The 22,378-nt window shown below is 40.7% G+C and overlaps 1 protein-coding gene across 4 annotated transcripts in view; it reads right to left on the bottom strand.

Moving 5' to 3' along the window:
- The window catches only part of map4k3a (mitogen-activated protein kinase kinase kinase kinase 3a), a 459,102-nt gene that overhangs the window by 22,926 nt on the left and 413,798 nt on the right, over window positions 1–22,378 (bottom strand). For 3 of the 4 annotated variants that reach the window (XM_084319042.1, XM_084319041.1, XM_084319039.1), the window contains 9 exons: window positions 17,180–17,286; window positions 14,056–14,097; window positions 10,130–10,214; window positions 8,004–8,083; window positions 5,472–5,532; window positions 3,251–3,368; window positions 2,536–2,594; window positions 1,507–1,610; window positions 564–735 (listed from right to left, as the gene is read on the bottom strand). In XM_084319042.1, the coding sequence (XP_084175168.1) occupies window positions 564–735; window positions 1,507–1,610; window positions 2,536–2,594; window positions 3,251–3,368; window positions 5,472–5,532; window positions 8,004–8,083; window positions 10,130–10,214; window positions 14,056–14,097; window positions 17,180–17,286 (828 nt within the window). The remainder of the gene's footprint in view (window positions 1–563; window positions 736–1,506; window positions 1,611–2,535; window positions 2,595–3,250; window positions 3,369–5,471; window positions 5,533–8,003; window positions 8,084–10,129; window positions 10,215–14,055; window positions 14,098–17,179; window positions 17,287–22,378) is intronic. The other variant, XM_084319040.1, reaches the window with a different exon arrangement.

Genomic DNA, 22,378 nt, shown 5'->3' on the forward strand with positions numbered 1-22,378 from the left:
TACCCGACTCTTTAAAGCAGGGGCAGCAGGACGTACCTGACTCTTTAAAGCAGGGGCAGCAGGACGTACCTGACTCTTTAAAGCAGGGGCAGCAGGACATACCTGACTCTTTAAAGCAGGGGCAGGAGGACGTACCTGACTCTTTAAAGCAGGGGCAGGAGGACGTACCTGACTCTTTAAAGCAGGGGCAGCAGGACGTACCTGACTCTTTAAAGCAGGGGCAGCAGGATGTACCTGACTCTTTAAATCAGGGGCAGGAGGACGTACCCGACTCTTTAAAGCAGGGGCAGGAGGACGTACCTGATTTTTTTTTTTTTTTTAACTTTATTTTTTAGCGTTTATCGCTTTTCTGGTCAAGCATGACCGACAGAAACAGGTTGAAATGGGATGTAGAGCAGGGGAAGACATTCTGAGAAATTACGGCGGGTCTGGGAATCGAACTTGTGTCCCCCAGATCCGTGACGAGCACGGTTTTCCCCGATGCAGAAATAGCGCCGAGATATGCGGTGAGCTACGGGAGCTCCCCGTACCTGACTCTTTAAAGCAGGGGCAGCAGGACGTACCTGACTCTTTAAAGCAGGGGCAGGAGGAGTTGGGGTCCAGCGTCTCGAAGCTGACCACCTGGCTGAACTCCGTGCCCTTGCTGACCCCCATGCAGATGAGGGGGTAGGGGTGCTCGGGCACCACCAGCATCTCGAACACCTCCATGGGGCACGGCGTGTGAAAGTCGATGTTCTAGAGAGGGGGAGGAGGAAGGAGCGACACAGGGAGCGATTCAGACTTTTTATTTCAAGGATAGCAACACTGACAAACAACAACTTTTCTTTCTCTCTTTACTTTTTAGATCATTATAATTAGGGATGCACAATATATCGGTTGGTGATGATGGTTATTTTTTGTTTGTTTATGTATCAGGATCGATTTATTTGTATCTGTGATTTTCTCATTTATTGGTGTCAGTCTGATGATGGTGAGTTTTCTAATTTATCGGTGTCAGTGTGATGATGGTGTTTTATTTATTTATTTATCTGCGTCTGTCTGATGATGGTGATTTTCTTTTAAATTATCGGCGTCTGTCTGATGATGGTGATTTTTCTAATTATCTGCGTTGGTCTGATGATGGTGATTTGTAAAATGTATCGGGGATGGTCTGATGATGGTGATTTTTCTAATGTATCCACATCCGATGAGCAGAACTGGGAAGATGTGAACAACCGTTGATTATTTCAGTCTAGCTACACAAGGTTGTTACGTTGTTTGGGCACATCAGCATTTAAACAAACTGCGGAAACTGAAATAAAGACTTATTTTACATTTTACAGTGTTTTCAAGTCTTAAAATTTTCAGTATTGTGCAATATTTTTTTTATTATACAGACCCCATCACATCAATATTGGTAAATATTGATTATTGGCCATGTTATAACAGAAAATATATTATCAGCTTTATCAATATCTGCTACCATATTCATACCTGTGAGTCCCTAATTGCCATCAGTACACTCACCTTAATCAGCATGAACTTCTGCATGGGCTCCACCCACTCCAGCAGCACAACGCTGGCCTGGAAGGCTCCACACAGATACTTGTGACCTGTATAAGGGTTCCTCACTGGAATCAAGGAAAACAAAACCATCATCCAACAACTGTCAGTCACAGAGACACTGGTTCTCAGCCTTCTCCGTGTCAAGGATCCTACGTTGATTCACATCAGGTCACAGACCCACAGTTCTTCATCACTGTGCCTCACTGCATCACTGGGCACATGGTGACAGTACTATCAAATATTCCTGGACTTTTACTTTACTAAATCAACACTGTACAATTTTACACTTTTTACTGTACTTACTGTAAATTTATGTACATTTTGACTGTATATTTTAGAATATATATACATAACATAGAAAATGTATATCCCGGACCGTATTTTATTCTTATTCGTGATTTTTGTTTTCGACTACCTACATGTTTACTGTGAGTGAGCTGTAGTGCCAAATGTCCCTCGGGATAAATAAAGTATTTCTATTATATTCTACTCTATATACATACCTACTGCTTTCACTGTCTACAGCTGCCCTACACTGTAATCATAGTAATCTTAACTACCTACCTCATAGTTTAGTCTACTCATAAATAATTCTGTATGATAGTATAGCATGGACAATAGTGCTGTGTATACTGTATATATATACATTTATATTTACTGCATGTGAAATAACAGGCGACATACATCTACTCAGCACTCACTCATACACACAGCACTCATCCACACAGCACTCACTCATCCACACAGCACTCACTCATCCACACAGCACTCATCCACACAGCACTCATCCACACAGCACTCATCACCACACAGCACTCACCCACACAGCACTCACCCACACAGCACTCACTCATCCACACAGCACTAACTCATCCACACAGCACTCACCCACACAGCACTAACTCATCCACACAGCACTCATCCACACAGCACTCACTCATACACACAGCACTCACTCATCCACACAGCACTCATCCACACAGCACTCACCCACACAGCACTTTTGACATCCCTTTGTGTCCGGAATCTTGTTGGAGATGGAAAACTTCCTGAAATCATAAAAAAAGGGATTTTAAGACAGCGTTTGGTTTACCAGCAACAGAACCCGCTGTGAAGCAAAGCAGGCGAAGTGGAACAGAAACATGCATGTAATGTAGCGGCACCCGGGGCTAACAGCTGTTAGTGCTGCTGATGCCTGAGGCTAACAGCTGTTAGTGCTGCTGGTGCCTGAGGCTAACAGCTGTTAGTGCTGCTGGTGCCTGAGGCTAACAGCTGTTAGTGCTGCTGGTGCCTGAGGCTAACAGCTGTTAGTGCTGCTGATGCCTGAGGCTAACAGCTGTTAGTGCTGCTGGTGCCTGAGGCTAACAGCTGTTAGTGCTGCGATGCTGCATGGGATGATGCAGCTTCCAACAGTCTGGATCTCAAGGATTTACTTTGCCAAGATGACGGAATCATGGTGCTATGACAACCAAATTTCTCCCACGGGGATCAATAAAGGAATATCTTATCTTATCTTAAAACACCAGACCTTACACATTCGCCTCAGGCTCTGGTAAATGAAAAGTACAATAATTTCCACTACGTTTACAGATTTCTTTCCATAACCTTTTCCTGCCTTAGGAGAAAGAAGTACAAATACAAATGGCGTGACTTCTCTGGTACTTCTGTGAACATAGGCACCGTGGTTAGAGGCGGCAGCACTGACCGTGGGATCATTTTGTCGGGCAGCCTGTGGGTAGGGATGGCCATTGGTAGCTTCTGCATCTGCCGAGCGTGGTCGAACAGACCGGCCAGGTTGTGACAGTACAGTTGGGAGGCCTTCCCTGCAGGCGAGAGCACAGTGAGCACATCACCTCCACCAGGACGCACACTCTGCAACACGTCCTATAGACCAGTGTTTCTCAACTGGTGGGTCGCGACCCAAAAGTGGGTCGCAAGGCCATTTTGAATGGGTCATGGATGTGTGTGTAAAGAAAGAAAAAAAAAGATTAAAAAATAAATAAATAAAAATGTTGCACTAGCTATCTTTGTGAAAGTGGCTTCTCAGCTCTGGTCCAGCTGAAGACAAAGCAGAGGAACAGATTGGACATTGAGCATGACCTCAGAGTTGCTTTGTCTACCATCACCCCAGACTTTGAGACTCTTGTCAGGAGCAAACAACATCCCCAGTTATCCCATTAGTTCCCTGGGATGATTAAGCTAAGAAGTCTGCTAAAAAGGATATATTATTTATTATTATTATTATTTTATTTCATTGTGTTTTTAGCCCTAGTTGTACTTTTGTTGCAACCCCAGTTATCCCATTAGTTCCCCCAAACTTACTGTAGGTCTGTTATGTTAAGCTAAGAAGTCTGCTAAGAAGCATATTCATTTATTATTATTATTATTTTATTTCATTGGGTTTTAGCCCTAGTTGCACTTTTGTTGCAACCCCAGTTATCCCATTAGTTCCCCCAAACTTAGGTCTGTTATGTTGAGCTAAGAAATCTGCTAAGAAGCATATATTATTTATTATTATTTTATTTCATTGGGTTTTTAGCCCTAGTTGCACTTTTGTTGCAACCCCAGTTATCCCATTAGTTCCCCCAAATTTACTGTAGGTATGTTATGTTAAGCTAAGAAGGCTGCTAAGAAGCATAATTATTTATTATTATTATTATTATTTTATTGCATTGGGTTTTTAGCCCTAGTTGCACTTTTGTTGCACTTGTTTGTGTTTATTTCATGTTTTTAACAGTGCATGAAAGATTGTGTATTACTGCAAAAATAAATAAAAATTTAAATAAATCATAGTCGTTCAAAAATGTGGGTTGCGACTTAATGACTAAGGAAAATGTTGGGTCCCGAGGCTAGACCAGTTGAGAACCACTGCTATAGACCACTGCACTTCCGCGTTACATGGAGCCCATGTAACGCGGAAGTGCAGTGTAGCTACGGCTGTGGGGGTGCTGGAGACATGATCCAATATACCTTTTACCAAACTCTGCATGTGCAGATTGCCCAGGGAGTCTCTGAATTGTCCAGACACACTCCTTGGGGAGTAGGTGCGGAAAAGAGACTATAGATTGGCAGAGAAAATGCTGATGGACTTGGGATTGGTCTTTCCGTGTTCAGGAGACTCAGGCGTATACAGAAGTACATTGGATCATGTCTCCAGCACCCCCACAGCCGTAGCTACAGTACAACCACTTACATCAAGGCTCTAATCGACATTCATTCATTTTATCCCCCGCGCTCTCCCATGAGCTGAAAATACCGTAAGTGGTCTATGCTTCCAGTAAGGTGGGAGTTGTATATTTCTATTCTCATATTTCTATTTCCCTGTCTGTACCCCACACCACATAGTCAATCTAAATTTCAACATTTTCATTATGAGTTGTGTAGGACCACCAACCCAAAAAACAGAGAAACAAACCTCTAGTATAGACTGGGCTTCATATAAAATCTAACAATAAAGATCTTCTCAGATGGACATTATATCTAACAATACAGATATTATCAGATGGACATCATATCTAACAATAAAGATCTTCTCAGATGGACATCATATCTAACAATAAAGATATTCTCAGATGGGCATCATATCTAACAATAAAGATATTCTCAGATGGACATCATATCTAACAATAAAGATCTTCTCAGATGGGCATCATATCTAACAATAAAGATCTTCTCAGATGGACATCATATCTAACAATAAAGATATTATCAGATGGACATCATATCTAACAATAAAGATCTTCTCAGATGGACATCATATCTAACAATAAAGATATTCTCAGATGGGCATCATATCTAACAATAAAGATATTCTCAGATGGGCATCATATCTAACAAAGATCTTCCACCCCCAAAAGAAGAAGGAAATCTTTTTGAAGTAGAACTTCCCCACTGATGTGTCTCGGTGGTGATGCTGCAGATCTTACCAGATATAGAAAGTAAACTGTTGTTCATGACGTAAACCCACGTGCACCTGCGGGGAAACAGCTAGGAAGGAAAAGAAAAACCGTTTGGTAACTAAATCTACCGTACTTTTCGGACTATAAGCCGTGGCTTTTTCCCAGATTTTTCTACCCTGCGGCTTATATAACGGTGCAGCTTATATGTGACTCGACGTGACCAAACCCGAAAATGTTAAAATCTAAATATTGATTTTTTGACTGCATTGAAATGTTATTTATCTGTTCCCTTATTTGCTAAACTTAATACAACTTGTAAATTAGTTAATTCTTGTTATTTGTCCGACAGTATTGTGTCCCAATGCTAATTACATATGGTAATTAAACATTAAAACACCTGCGGCTTATAGTCAAGTGCGGCTTATATGTACACATCATTCAATTTAGCTGCTGCGGCTTATAGTCAGGTGCGGCTTATAGTGCAAAAAGTACGGTATTTCTGTCATAATTATTGAATGTGAAAACGTGTGCATTGTTACACCCCTAGTGGTCAGGTACTGTATATGGTACTTCATATACTGTATTAACCCCAATATGAGACAACCTGATTTAAGATCAAATTTAAGATAAAATCTTGAATGAATGAATGAATATTTATTTCGAACATGATTAAAAAAAAACAAAGAATAAAAAAGACAAACAACGAAAATTATACATATCACTGTTCAAAAAGGAGTAGGAAGAAGTAGGGCTGGGCGATATGGCCAAAAACGTTATAGCGATAAAATAATAAAATAATTTTCATATCACTCGATATCGATAATTATCGTCGATATACATGAAATAATTAATTCTGTCAAGTTTAATTAACTTCTTATGCCCGGCACCGGCGGGCTATTAATAGATAGACTCACTTTTTTTTTCTGCGGTAGAACGAAGACGTCACTATGAGACGAGTTGGAGAGCCGTCGCGTGTCGAGCCAACCCTTTGAGAAGCTTTGTGGTCCCGGCTTGAATTCTCCATGAATGTGTCCATATAAATCAATTTTGTTAGATCCAACTGTACTGTCTGAATGAATGTTTCTTGTGATTATGGGTGATTTCCGACCGCCAAAACAACAGAATGTCTCGTCTCGAGTTGATGTCGTCATCAGTCCGCGCACCTTCTTCTAACCAGTAACCGCCCCGGGCCCAGTGCATAATTTAGTTGCCTATAAGGACATTTATAGGCCTATGGTATTCTATATTCTATAATAATATTTCAAATAGCATGTGTCCGGATGGCAGAATTCAGTACTGTATCTAAACATTGTTTAATTAATCATCTTCTTCCCTTTATTCATTTGAATGCGTTTGTATTCAGTGTACTCTAATGAGTGATAAACTTTTAGGTGATAGAACATGTTTGTTGTTTTCCCCGTTTTTGTTAGCACCGGTCGTCGACACAGTTTGCAGCGAACGGTGCTCTGATTTTTGTCTGACTTTAAAAAGCCAAAATGTGTCCATACTGCCGACGTCGAAACACCTTTCTTATTAACAATTTCCTCTACATTTGAGGCGCTAAGGCTTGTGGTGGCCGTAGGCGTAGGGTTGTCATCTCCTTCGCTGTCGCGAAATTTTCATGCATTTTCCTAACTAAAGTTGCTAAACTAATCTCCTCGGAAATCGAAACCAAAACAGTAGCACATCTGGAGCTGTGGTGCGTAAGCATCACGCAACGTAGCTCTATTCCTGATTGGTTGTTAGTGCGTGTGCTGATATCCAAGCTTGTAAAATCGATATATCGAAACTTTGCGACCACGTTTCATGTTTATTTCGAGGAAATAATTTATCACGATAATTATCGTTATCGTTTTATCGCCCAGCCCTAGGAAGAAGCCTAAGCTTATCATGTCCTACCCCTATCCACAACTGCCAAGTGGAAACATTAATTAATAATTAAATTATATAATGGAGAATATCCATATTGCCAATAATTCTTCATTTCATTGAAAACAACATAAAATAAATAAATATCAGTATCCATAATGTAGTACAAAAGAAAAAGAAAACAACAGCTTATCCAGAAGATTGACAATAGTCACCTCCCCTTTCCTCCTTTTGGTAATTTGCTAATATCATTCCTTTATACATCTTGTTTATATAAAGGAAATAAGTATAGCCTATCTGACCAGAATTAGCCGACTAACAGGCAGAATACATTCTTGTTCATGAAGATAACAATGCTAAAATAATTTAAATACATTTGAGTTAGTTAAATCAAATAAAAACAAAATGAAACTGTAACCTACTGGTAAAACTATTTCTAACATAATTTATATCTCAAAGTGAAAAATAGAACCATACGTTTTATAGTCTATTTTATCTTAAATGTCTACAATTATCCTACATGTGAATTAACACTGTCACCTACCCGCAACCCCAATTTGGGTCGCAACCTGTAGTTTGAGAACCTCTGCTCTAGACTGCATGCAGTGATTCAAATCTTTGCAAATGTAAGGATTTTTAAATAAATACAAATTAATTAAATTAAATGTATTCATTTTTTAATCACTTTACCTGCTCCATGCAGTTCTCGTGAAGTTCATTCAGGTTTAATGTATAAATCCCCTCCTCTGCTCCAAATATCAGATACTGGTCTGAAAAAGAGATAAACTGAAATGTTACATAGACACACTGACTGACCACAGGTTTCACTCTCTCTTATCTCCTAGGATTCAATCTTTTAGGATTGTGAATAATTCTTATTTTGTAATAATATTTTTCTGTTTTGGAGTCTTAATTTGTTAAGAATATAGGACAGGCATGTATAAGCATTATGCTTCAGCCTGTACCTTTAAATCACTGCCAAACCAAAGATTGTTGAATGATTGTGCATATTGTATTGTGTGAGATGACTGAATAAAACTACTACTACTACTAGAACCACTGCTATAGATAACATTGAGCAACTAGATGTCCCACTAGAGCAGCAGCATGTGTCAACTAGCAGCACATTTATCCAATCAGGTGTGTTCCACGTTACATGGGGAAATGGGAAGTAGGGAGGGGCTACATGCACGCAACATGTAAACAACAACATTATTTTTAGACAAGCCGATTTAAAAATAATTAATAATTAATTCATAAATCAATAATTTATTTAACGTACAAAATCACCTTCTGTAATCTGTAATGCCGTCAAACAGCAACCTCTAGAGGAAAGAGTATTTGCGCTTTGTTTACTTTTTTTGTTTTGGTCTGACATGTGGATTGGAGTTTAACAATTTATTATACTGTGAATTTCTCCAGATCTCTCTTGGCAGAGCCTGAGGTGTGGCCGGCTCCTCTAGACCCAATGAAACCAATCTACACATAAGACAAAAACAAAACACAACACAGCTCAACAAGCTGGTGAGGAAGGCTAGCTCCGTGGTGGGAGTCGAGCTACCTAGACTTGAGGTGATGGTAGAGAGGGGGATGATAAGGAAGCTGGATGCCATCATGGAGAACCCCTACCACCCCCTCTACGACGAGCTAGTCAAGATGAGAAGCTCGTTCAGCCACAGACTCATCCCCCCCGACACTCAACTAACCGCCTCGGACAGTCCTTCATACCAGCGGCCATCAGGCTCCACAACAGTGGGCAGCGACTAGCAGCCTCCAGGCCCCACAACAGGGGGCAGCGACAGCGACTGCTACCAGACATTGACCTGGGACTTATAGGAACCCAAGGGGGACAAAGTAGACTACCCTGGTACTTTGATTAATGTATACTCAGTAGATAGTAAATTATAACACTACCTCATGCATACTGCACCTCATGTGACACTGTGAATAATGTGAATATTCCTCAGCTAGTCAGATAGTAAATTATATTGACCATATTGATCAAATTGTTTACACTGCCTGTGTTGTCTTTTACTACCTGTATACTGTGTTGTTTTACTACCTGTACCCCTCCCCCCTCCCCCCCATGCTGCTATGATGCCTGAATTTCCCCAAGGGGATCAATAAAGGAATATCTTATCTTATCTTAGCTGCAAGGAGCAATTCCGGGGTTCAAGCCAAAACAGACCGTTAAGATTTCTAAATCATTTCACGCACCCGGTTCAACAGTGTTATGAAACGTATCCTGTACGTTTTGTAACAAGTACAATTTATTGATTTATAGTCTGATTTGTGTTATGCCACGGCCATTTCTGTATTTGTAGCGCCCCCTATTGGTCAATTTCGAGAAAATGTTTGGGGACATGTTTCAACAACAAAATAAAACATATCCACCAAGTTTGGTGATATTGGGACAAACTGTCATTGCTTTATGGCCAGATGTGTGCCAGGGCCGTGCACATGTCTGGAGCTGCTGGCGCCCCCTATTGGGTAACTGTTGGCACCCCTTATCGGGTAACTGCTGGCGCCCCTTATTGGGTGATTTCAAAATAGTTTTACACAAGTGGTTCAGCCGTGTTATGCAACATATCCTGCAGGTTTTGTAATGATTGGACAAAATAATTCTGAGTGAGGACAGATAGATGGATGTCTGTACCAAGTTTAGTGTAAATCTGACTTACAGCGTAGGAGTTATCATCTTTCAAAGTTTAACATGACAGTTATTTATATGATCTGAAAGACTAGGAATAGGTAAATGAGGAAACATTTTATAACTCTTAATAAGAGTTGAGGGTTGATGTCGGTGAAAGTCCCACCTCTGGTATCTGGGTTGATCCACGAAGCCGCGCAGTGTATTTTCAGAGGACAGCCGTTAAACACCTTGGAGAAGCAGGCGCCCATCTGTATTAAAACAACAAGCAGACTGTCTGGTAGGGCTGCAAAATATACCTTATATTAATTGGTTATTGTCCGTCAATGTGATCAAGTCGTCACTGTCCTTGATATCGGGAACCGTGACACAAAACCTTTGTGTATATTGATATTGATTGACTTATGAGTCAACTTATAAGACGACTTTACAAAGTACTGTACCGTTAAAGGGGAAGTTCACCCAAAATACAAAATATATATATATAATATATATTGCATGCTTCCTTCTGCACAGAAACACTGTAGACAGTTCAGTACTTCGCTGGAAATATTGTTCTTAATTGTTGAGGTTTATGTCAGAGGTCTTATCCCCCTACTCCCCCCATCCCCTCCTCACCTCTACTCTGTCATTAGTAATAACTGGACTAGTATTACCTGGGGACCTCTAGTCATTAGTAATAACATGACTAGTATTACCTGATCTATAGTCATTAGAGATAACTGAACTAGTATTACCTGGGGACCTCTAGTGATTAGTAATAACATGACTAGTATTACCTGATATCTAGTCATTAGTAATAACTGGACTAGTATTACCTGGGGACCTCTAGTCATTAGTAATAACATGACTAGTATTACCTGATCTATAGTCATTAGTAATAACATGACTAGTATTACCTGATCTATAGTCATTAGTAATAACATGACTAGTATTACCTGGGGACCTCTAGTCATTAGTAATAACTGAACTAGTATTACCTGGGGACCTCTAGTCATTAGTAATAACATGACTAGTATTACCTGGGGACCTCTAGTCATTAGTAATAACATGACTAGTATTACCTGGGGACCTCTAGTCATTAGTAATAACTGAACTAGTATTACCTGATATCTAGTCATTAGTAATAACTGAACTAGTATTACCTGATATCTAGTCATTAGTAATAACTGGACTAGTATTACCTGGGGACCTCTAGTCATTAGTAACAGGACAAGTATTACCTGAGGACCTCTAGTCATTAGTAATAACTGGACTAGTATTACCTGATCTATAGTCATTAGTAATAACTGAACTAGTATTACCTGGGGACCTCTACTCTAGTCATTAGTAATAACATGACTAGTATTACCTGGGGACCTCTAGTCATTAGTAATAACTGAACTAGTATTACCTGATATCTAGTCATTAGTAATAACTGGACTAGTATTACCTGGGGACCTCTAGTCATTAGTAATAGGACTAGTATGACCTGGGAACCTCTAGTCATTAGTAATAACTGGACTAGCATTACCTGATCTATAGTCATTAGTAATAACTGGAATAGTAATACCTGATCTATAGTCATTAGTAATAACATGACTAGTATTACCTGGGGACCTCTAGTCATTAGTAATAACTGAACTAGTATTACCTGGGGACCTCTAGTCATTAGTAATAACATGACTAGTATTACCTGGGGACCTCTAGTCATTAGTAATAACTGAACTAGTATTACCTGATATCTAGTCATTAGTAATAACTGGACTAGCATTACCTGATCTATAGTCATTAGAGATAACTGAACTAGTATTACCTGGGGACCTCTAGTCATTAGTAATAACATGACTAGTATTACCTGATATCTAGTCATTAGTAGTCATTGCAGTAGTCATCTCCCGCCTCGACTACTGCAACGCACTGCTAGCTGGCCTCCCGGCCACTGCCACCAAGCCTCTTCAACTCATTCAAAATGCAGCGGCCCGCCTGATCTCAAACCTACCGAAGTCAGCCCATGTCACCCCACTTCTTAGGGACCTGCACTGGCTCCCCATTGCTGCACGTATCCGCTTCAAGGCCCTCGACCTAGCATACCGTGCGGCAAAGGGAACCGCTCCCGCCTACCTCCGGTCAATGGTCTCTAACTACACACCCTCAAGACCCCTACGCTCTGCGTCTTCTGGCCGCCTCAGATCTACTCCTATCCAAGCTCCCGGAGGGTCATCAAAGAGAAGCCGCCTATTCTCAGTCCTTGCCCCACAATGGTGGAATGAACTACCCATCCCAGTTAGGACAGCCGAATCCCGTCCAATCTTTCGCCGTCGACTAAAGACTCACTTCTTCAACCATTATCTGAAATGATAAAAAAAAAAAAAAAAAAAAAAAAAAAAATCTAACCCCGACTAACCTTAATGTCATGCACTTGTCCTAATAAACTAACCTACACTGTAACACGCAACACTTTGATGAACATTGTTACTCAGCTGATAGAGTTATACGCTTCTTGCTGTCTTGTCGCACAGAACTTGTAAGTCGCTTTGGATAAAAGCGTCAGCTAAATGACTAAATGTAAATGTAATGTAGTAGTAACAGGACTAGTATTACCTGGGGACCTCTAGTCATTAGTAATAACTGGACTAGTATGACCTGGGGACCTCTAGTCATTAGTAATAACTGGACTAGTATTACCTGATCTATAGTCATTAGTAATAACTGAACTAGTAATACCTGATCTATAGTCATTAGAGATAACTGGACTAGTAGTACCTGATCTATAGTCATTAGTAATAACTGGACTAGTATTACCTGATCTATAGTCATTAGTAATAACTGAACTAGTATTACCTGATATATAGTCATTAGTAATAACTGGACTAGTATTACCTGATATCTAGTCATTAGTAATAACTGGACTAGTATTACATGGGGACCTCTAGTCATTAGTAATAACTGGACTAGTATTACCTGATCTATAGTCATTAGTAATAACTGGACTAGTATTACATGGGGACCTCTAGTCATTAGTAATAACTGGACTAGTATTACCTGATATCTAGTCATTAGTAATAACTGGGCTAGTATTACATGGGGACCTCTAGTCATTAGTAATAACTGGACTAGTATTACCTGGGGACCTCTAATCATTAGTATTAATTGTGGATAATAATTGTGATCTTAATCCCATTTTAATTTGCCATGTCCGTCATTTATTAAGTAAAGATTCCAGTGCAAATTACCATAATTCGGCAAACACAGAGGTCATCTGACACTGACAGTAACTTATTTTTGGTAGTTTAGTCAAATCAATACAGGAAGGTTTTAAATGCATATTCAGTGCAAACGTCAAATCAATCTGCTTCACCTCAGCATGGAGATGGATGGGTCTACAGTTCCTCCTGGAAACATATAGTCCATACAGAGTAGGAGCACATCATGTAACTGTTATCCAGCTCATAAGTCTAGACTTGATTCATCATTGAAAACATATATTTATTGGGGAAATACTTCGTAGTTAGGGGACTGTAAAAGGAAGGGTTACCATTAAAGGTAATGTGATATCCTTTTTTTTTACCAAATTAACTATTCAATGTTGTCAGTAATTTACCTGTGACTTCGAAAGTGAAAGATAAACAATACTATGTGTGACAGATTCTTAGATCTGGATGATTCTCCATTCAAAGAGACAGGGGGTCAGGTCATGTTAGTCTTGTTAAATGGTAAATGGCTGCATTTATGTAGCGCTTTACAATTTGTTCCTCACATTTGACCGATTCACGGCGGAGGCGACAACCTAATCATCGGGAGCAATTAGGGGTTAAGTGTCTTTCTCAAGGACACTTCGACAGACTGCCCGGAAGGAGCGGGAATCGAACCGGGAACCTCCGGATTACCAGACGACTGCTCTACCTCCCGAGCCACTGACGCCACCCCCGACAGTTGCTGTCATCAAGATGGCAGCAGAATGAACCGACTTCTCTTTAGACTGTGTTCGTGTGTCTGCTTCCAGCATGTAAGTGAGTGTGTATGTGCGTACACATGGCCAACAAGCAGAAGTGTGTATGTGCGTGCACATGGTGAACAAGCAGACGTTTGTATGTGCATGTGTGAACTTACGTGGACTTTCGGGGTGGGTGGAAGGCCGTTGCTGATGGGTTTCTGAAAAAGAGACAAGACAACATCTTCATCAGTGAGGTCACCAGCGAAGTCATCACACTCGCATAATCCCCCTTCTAAACCCCCTCATCAGCACAGGAAACGGCTTTGAACTCACGGTAAATCATCATTAATTCATTGGGCTTTAATACGTAGCTAATGAGGTAAACATACAGTTCGCTACACAAACATTCAAACAGCTGCGGTTGGTGGAAGATAACATGAACATCAGATTCCAATGGTCATCAATATTTAAGACGAGTAAATTTTTTGTTCTTAACACTTTGGATGCCACGGACGACATAACACGTGTTATCAGCCCGCCCCCTGAATGCCCAGCACAACAATTATCGTTTTATTTTTTTATTAGCGATCTGAATTAATATTTCATCAACCGAGTCTACCGTTGGGAAACCAGCCCCATCAGGAGCTCAGATGTGAAAAAGTGCCCCCTATCGTCTCCCAGATGGTAATGCACCCTTTTGGAATGGACTCAATTAAAATGGATGAGAAAAAAAAAGTCCGGAATCCACATTTTACTTCTCACGCATGTCCCCCGAGCCGATCGGATTCATTGTGGAGCATCAGAACAGCGTGGAATATGTGTTTACAGTATGTAGCATTGGATCAATAAAAGGATTGATTTTTGGAATAGCGATCAGGAATTGGAATAATCTTTTTGGATACCATCTGATCTCAGGTAAGAAATCTATTTTTACCAGTCTTAGGATAATCAGACCTGTTTTCACAGAGATATAAGCTTTTCCCCTATGTGTGTGTGTGGCTGTTTGGCTGTGCGAGCGATCAGGAACTAAGAGAATTGATTTTCAGCTCGCCTATATAGCGTGCATACGTACACATATACTATCGATAATCTAGCGTTTATTTGAAAACGATTCATAAATAGGCAGAAAAATGACAACGTTCTAGAATATTCCAGTACAGGGCGTTTATCACGGAATCTTTTTATTTTCCTTGAAAACGAGGGCTTTTCAAAATGCTATAAAACGGAAATGAACCGATAAAAAAACAATCCGCTTCGACAATGTTGACTGGAAAATGAGTCATTGATAAGCGACGGGCAGATTAGACACATAGCCATAATTTAAAACATAGATTAGGCGATATTAACGCTAACATTGAAGTGGATGGTGGGCATTCAAGCACTAAATCGTGCGCCCCCTGCTGGGCACTGAAAGATTCTTAAAAATATTTAAAAAATGAATGAAAAAAAAATACCCCCAATACCCTAAAATGGATTTTCTTTTATTTCTATAATATTGTACGGCTCAGTTTAGATTTGTGAACATGAACAAGTCTCTCCTCAACTCATTGGCTGCCAGCTATTAGCCTTGGCCCTGTGGTAGCACTGCCACGCTTTAAAAGATAGGAGTGAGTCACCTTGTTTGTAGAGCTATAACTATATTCTATATTATAGCTATGGATACACTACTATGGCCCATTTGACATTGAATATCTATCGTTCAATATGTGAAAAAGAAAAAAAAATTCATCCATACATTCCCGTTTTATACCGTGGTGAATGAGTATGGTTTTAGATTGGTCTGGGGTCATTCCCGAAATGCTGAGGAATAGCCTTATGCGTGTATTATACTATAACCGTTGCCGTTTCTTGCCTGGACCCGCTATTATTCTCAAATCAAATCTATATCATAGGTATTATGTTTCATCATGAATGCATGAAAGGGGGGAGAAGGGGGGTAGTTTTTTGATGTTTTGATCATCACCAACGGAATACGTTGTAGAGTAACGTTACACACACACGTTCGGATTGATATGAAGACATGGTTGGATCAACACAAGATTGATATCATATAGCCCTTACCTTGACTAAGAAGTACCCCAAAAAGAATATTCCAATTATCTGATCACGATTCCAAGAAAAAGAAAAGAAAATGTCATCTATACATTCCCGTTTTATACCATGGTGAATATGAGTATGGTTTTAGATTGGTCTGGGATAATTCCCGAAATGCTGAGAAATAGCCTTATGCGTGTATTATACTATAACCGTTGCCGTTTCTTGCCTGGACCCGCTATTATTCTCAAATCAAATCTATATCATAGGTATTATGTTTCATCATGAATGCATGAAAGGGGGGAGAAGGGGGGTCGTTTTTTTATGCTTTGATCATCACCAACGGCATACGTTGTGGAGTAACGTTACACACACACGTTTGGATCGATATGAAGACATGGTTGGATCAACGCAAGATTGATATCATATAGCCCTTACCTTGACTAGGATGTACCCCCAAAATAATATTCCAATTATCTGATCGCGATTCCACACATCATGCATCGGGAGCATTTGATCCTTCTCACTCTGACGTTATAACCTCTCAGCTTGCCAGAAGAAAAAAAACCGACCCGGAGACATTTGGTCGACGCACAGGCCAAGATACAAGGTTTCAAAGGGTGCTCGATACCGCCACCTGGGAGGATCTGGCCAGTACTGCACCCTCAGCGTCGCAGTATGCCTTCTACCGGCAACATACGGGTCCCTGACATTGAATAGGATATTAAAATCGAAAAAAAGGAAAAACAATCAAATAACGTATATATACGTGGTTGGCGTTCAATGGTTGTCCGCCAAACACGTATATAAACGTGGTTGGCGTCCATTGAGTTAACCGAGACTCTAGTGATGATGTCATCAAGAAGAAACAGATCCTGGAGCTGCTCCAGACAGTGAATAGTGGAACAACTCCTAGGACACTATGACAGAACTACTGCTCCATAGACAGTGAATAGTGAAACAACTCCTAGGACACTATGACAGAACTACTGCTCCATAGACAGTGAATAGTGAAACAACTCCTAGGACACTATGACAGAACTACTGCTCCATAGACAGTGAATAGTGAAACAACTCCTAGGACACTATGACAGTAACCATGGTGATTTTACTCCTAGGACACTATGACTGAACTACTGCTATATATGGTAAGAATAGATATATGTAATTTAAGTTATCTTTTAACTGTCCAAGATAAGGTAGGGGATATGTACATATGTACTAGGGATCACTCAGAAAGTAGAGTGGTTGTACAGTATCTCTTACCGGAATATCTCTCTTGTCTTTCCTTGTGTGGCCACTAGATGGAGACGTTGACCGTTGCTCAACCCCGCCGTCACCACTGCTCGCCTCTGAAGAGCTCTCCCCATTCCCTACAGGCAGTGGTGGAAGAAGTACACAGTTCCTTTACTCAAGTGAAAGTAGAAATACCTAGATAATAGTACTCGAAGTAAAAGTCCATTCAAAATTATACCTAGAGAAGTCATTTCGTATTGAATGCACTTAAAGATACAGTACAAGGCGGCACGGTTGTGTAGTGGTTAACACTGTTGCCTCACAGCAAGAAGGTCCAGGGTTCGATTCCCGCTTGGGGACCAGGTTTCCGTGATGCCAGGTACCCAGGTGGCGTGTATCCTTTTGGCAACAAAGTTTCCTTCCGCGTTGCTCTGATTGGCCAGCGATCTACGCTCGTTTCGCCCCTACGCCGGTAGCGCGCGCATGCGCATTTAGTTTTTGCCCCCACACACCCACAAGCAGGTTTTAATAATAATAATAATGCAGGTTTTGCCACCACGCCGGTAGATAATAATAATAATACTTAGAATAATAATACTTAGACAAACGCACGCAATTGGCACAAGTGTAAATTATGCATTCGTCACTCAGTTTTAACATTGACGCACTTAGCTCAACTCGTTTGCCAGTTTGCTGTGGAGCCTATGGTCACAAGTTCGAATCACTCTTAGTTCATTTTTTTTTTTTACGTTTAATTAATTTATCATCTCTCTATATGAACATACTATAATTAGGAGTTTTTCATTGTTCAAGAGTGGATATATGTTGCAGAACATGCCTGTTAATTACCTTTTAAATATCTGTTATGTGGTTAGGGTATGTATGTTTTTTAAATAAATGCCCAGTCTTGTGCTTTGTCACCACCTGTCAATCTGTTCCGTTATTGGTCCATGATGACAATAAATTGATGATTTTTACAGCCTAATCTAAAACAGATTCTTTACACATTGGTTCAAACGCGATCACGGAAGGTGACAACCCTAACATGTCATGTTGTGTCACAACAGAATGAGTAGGTGAATGTTAACCCTACAGAAAGTGTAATCTATTGATTGACTTGCGCGACCTAGTCAATTCGGTAGAAGAGTCTGGTGGGCGAGATTATGCATGACCAGCCTGTGATATAAATATTACCTATGTGTTGATGGAACTTTTCAAACTTTTTCTGTCAGGCCCCCCTTTGGCGGACCAAAATATTTTGGGCCCCCCCCCCCCTCGCCCCAACAAAATAGTCATGAAATGGGCCATGTTTAAATTTATTGAAATAACACCAATATCGTGACCTTTCAAATTGTGCAACCACTTTACAACTGTGCAATTGTGCAACAACATAACAATACAGTCCAATACACACTCAAAGACTGCTTTTTAAAAAATAGAGACATATTGTAACATTGCAATACAATTCAATGGACACTCAAGACTGCTTTTTCAAAAATAGAGACATCTTGTAACATTGCAATACAATTCAAGGACACTGCTTTAAAAAAAATAGATAGAAAACTTTGTGAAAAACGTGTGAAAACTTGTGAAAGAACTTTGCAATTTGTGCAAAAAAAGAGAAAATGTAAGTAAATTATGTGAGTCATCACAGCATTAGTGGCTGCAATGAGCCTGTTTTGCACTGCACATCTTTTCAAAACGAGGTTGCAGGCTTGATACTGCCACTCTCAAGTCATGCTCAATGTTGAGCTTAGACCTGTGCTTTGTCTTCAGTGAAGCAACAGCTGAAAATCCAATCTCACAGAGATAGGATGTGGCGAAGGGAAGAAGGATGCCCACAGCCCTCTGCCCTATGAGTGGATGCTCCCTCTCCACACCAAGCCAGAATTCACTCAGTGTCTGAGCGTCCATTGCGCGTTTGGCGAGACCCCCTTGATGAGCGCCTGTAGCCCCCTCCTTTTCCCTGCCATGGCCTGCGCACCGTCAGAGCAAAAGCCCACACAGTTCTCCCATTTCAGTCCATGTTCTGTCAGGTAACTGTCAATCATTTTGAAGAGCTCATCAGCTGTCGCTCTGTTTTTGACATATTTGCAAAACAGCAGATCTTCACTCAGTGACTGGGAATTTACATAGGAAATAACATAGGAAATAAGCAAACAGTCTTTATTGCTGTTAAGGCAACACGCATGTCATCCTCAAGGCTCAACTTGGCCCTATATTTTGTTTTCAGAGCTGTCATGGATGAAAAGCCAGCTTCACACAGATACTTTATGTGGTGCTGAATGGTATCAACACCTTAACTGCTGCATCATGAGATACTTGGTACTCAGCACCACACTCTGAAACTAGCTCTCCAGGTGGTATCAGATGAGATTTCAAAGAGTTCTTCCAAGAGTTTGGATGGAGATGTGTCAGGAAGCTTTGTCTCAATGTTGTCTGTAAAGGTTTTTTTTATCCAGAGTAACTTGGTGATCCTTTTCTGTGTTTTATTAAATAATGATTTTCAGATTTTGAGAAATGGTATTTTCATGGAGAACAGTGCAGCTGCAACAGATAGCACTTTAGTGACACTTTTCTGTAAAAAATTTAAAAAAAAATTTAAATCTCAAGGCCCCCCCTGTCATGCCTCTGCACCCCCCACTTTGAGAAACACTGGAATAGAGAGATGAAAACAATACAATACGTTATTTCAATTGATATGAATAGCTAGTTACGTTAATATAGAGAGATGAACGTTATTTCGATTGATATGAATAGCTAGTTACGTTAATATAGAGAGATGATAAATTAATTGAAACTTGAAAAAAAAAATTTGAACTAAGAGTGATTCGAACTTGCAGAACAGGCATGTTCTGCAACATATATCCACTCTTGAACAATGAAAAACTCCAAATTATAGTATGTTCATATAGAGAGATGATAAATTAATTAAACGTAAAAAAAAAAATGAACTAAGAGTGATTCGAACTTGTGACCATAGGCTCCACAGCAAGCTGGCGAACGAGTTGAGCTAAGTATTATTATTCTAAGTATTATTATTATTATCTACCGGCGTGGCGGCAAAACCTGCATTATTATTATTATTAAAACCTGCGTGTGTGAGCGTGTGGGGGCAAAAACAAAATGCGCATGCGCGCGCTACCGGCGTAGAGCCGAAACGAGCGTAGATCGCTGGTCAATCAGAGCAACGCGGAAGGAAACGTTTGTTGCCGAAAGGATACACGCACCCAGGTGGGGGTATCTCCCAGGCCTTTCTGTGTGGAGTTTGCAGGTCCCCCCCCCCCCGATAAGATAAACCCAATGGAAAAACATGCACAACAGATCGCTGACGCTGTTGCGTCCCTGACAAAGACGGGCAGGAGCACTTGGATTGGTCCCCGGGCGCGGTACCTCGCTGACGCCCTGTCTGCTTCCGGCTGCCCTTGGGGGGAAGGACGACGGGATGGGTCAAGCGCAGAGCTCAAGCGCAGCGGCGACCTTAAAAACAGTGCATGTGTGTGTGTGTTCCTGTGTGTGTGTGCCATCCATCGCTGCATGCAGAATAAAGACTTCTGAGTTAAGTCCTGCATTATTATTATATATATTATATTATTATTAGTGGTGGTGGGGCTCGATTAATTTTTTTTATTGAATTAATTCGAGACTTTATAGTTAATTAATCGAAATTAATCACATTTTAATCGCATATCAATATTTGATGCGAAAAGCAACATTTTTCAATAAAAAAAAAATTTGGTATACGAGTGAATCAATGAATATACATTATACATACGTTTAAGCAGCAAAATCCTGTATTATCTACTACACAGACCAACAGATCAATGCAATTTTTAACAAAGTGCAGCAATTTTAGGAATAATATATAGTAGGGCTGGGCGATATATCGAGTATACTCGATCTATCGTGGCTTGTTCTACATGAGATATAGTACATTTCTATATTGTGAACATCGAGTATATGTTGTAACGTCAGTTAGCTGCTGCGGCTAAAAACAAACTATCAACACGGACCGACTTGCTTTAGCGCAGCGATTTTCCTCTCATTTCATTATAGACACAGACCAGCGCGGACCTTTAATGACGAGCAATTGTCATTTCATTAGACACAGACCAGCTCGGACCGCTGGCTAACGTGACTCCGCAACACCAGTTCCACTAGTGAGGAAAGGGGGGGGTATATTGACGAGGCTTGACAACAGAGGTTCAAAGATAACTTCACATCGGCTACAATTCAGGTTGAACTCGCGATGCATCTGTTGTAGCGCCTTTGCATCGGTCAAAACCGATTCATTCATATAATTTCCTCTCATCCACTTCTGTCAGCAGTGCACTGCACACAGCAGAGACTATCTTTGCTTTGCTACTACGGAAGGCGAGAGCTGCGTCACAGTTATCAACAAACAGGGAAGTCGAGGAGAAAGAGATACACAGCACACCAAAAAGTACATACAAATCAAATGTTTGGCGGATTTTTCAAGAAAGACGGACAACTTGACAAATCACAAGGAATTTGCGAACGATGCAGTACCCCTATAAAGTACACAAGTAGTACGACAAACTTAGCAACGCACATAAACACATGGTGTGGAATCGTGGATACTACGTTTGCGGCTGCCTCCACCTCCTCCCCGGATTCAGCTGAAGCTAACAGCAAGACTGGTGAGCAACATATAGCAGCTTTTTTTCACGCTCCACTGGCTAACAAGTCTACCCGTTCCAAATCAATAACAAACGCTATGGGAAAAACCTGAAAGTAAGACATATGAGTTAAATCACTCAGTGAGGTGTTATGTCCGTGAGAGTGGTGTTTAGTTTACAGCAGCCTATGACTGCCAATAATAGTACCAATAATAATAGCCAATAATAGTACCTCAGAGCCCACATATCCGAGGACTTGACATGGACCACACACATTGACAGTGTTGTGAAGAAGGCACGACAACGCCTCTACTTCCTCAGGCGCCTAAGGAAGTTCCAAGTCAGTCAGAAGATCCTTAGGAACTTCTACTCATGTACAATAGAGAGCATCCTGACTGGCAACATCACCTCCTGGTTTGGGAATAGCACTGCACAAGACCGTAGCAGACTACAAAGAGTGACACGTTCAGCCGAACGCACAATTGGAGGGGGGCTTCCCACCCTCCAGAACATTTACAACAAGCGGTGCAGGGGGAAGGCGAAGAGAATCATCAAGGACTCCAGCCACCCGAACAACTGCCTCTTTGAA

The sequence above is a fragment of the Notolepis coatsorum genome, assembly GCF_963971535.1.
Source record: "Notolepis coatsorum genome assembly, chromosome: 7".
In the NCBI taxonomy this organism is placed as follows: Eukaryota; Metazoa; Chordata; class Actinopteri; order Aulopiformes; family Paralepididae; genus Notolepis; species Notolepis coatsorum.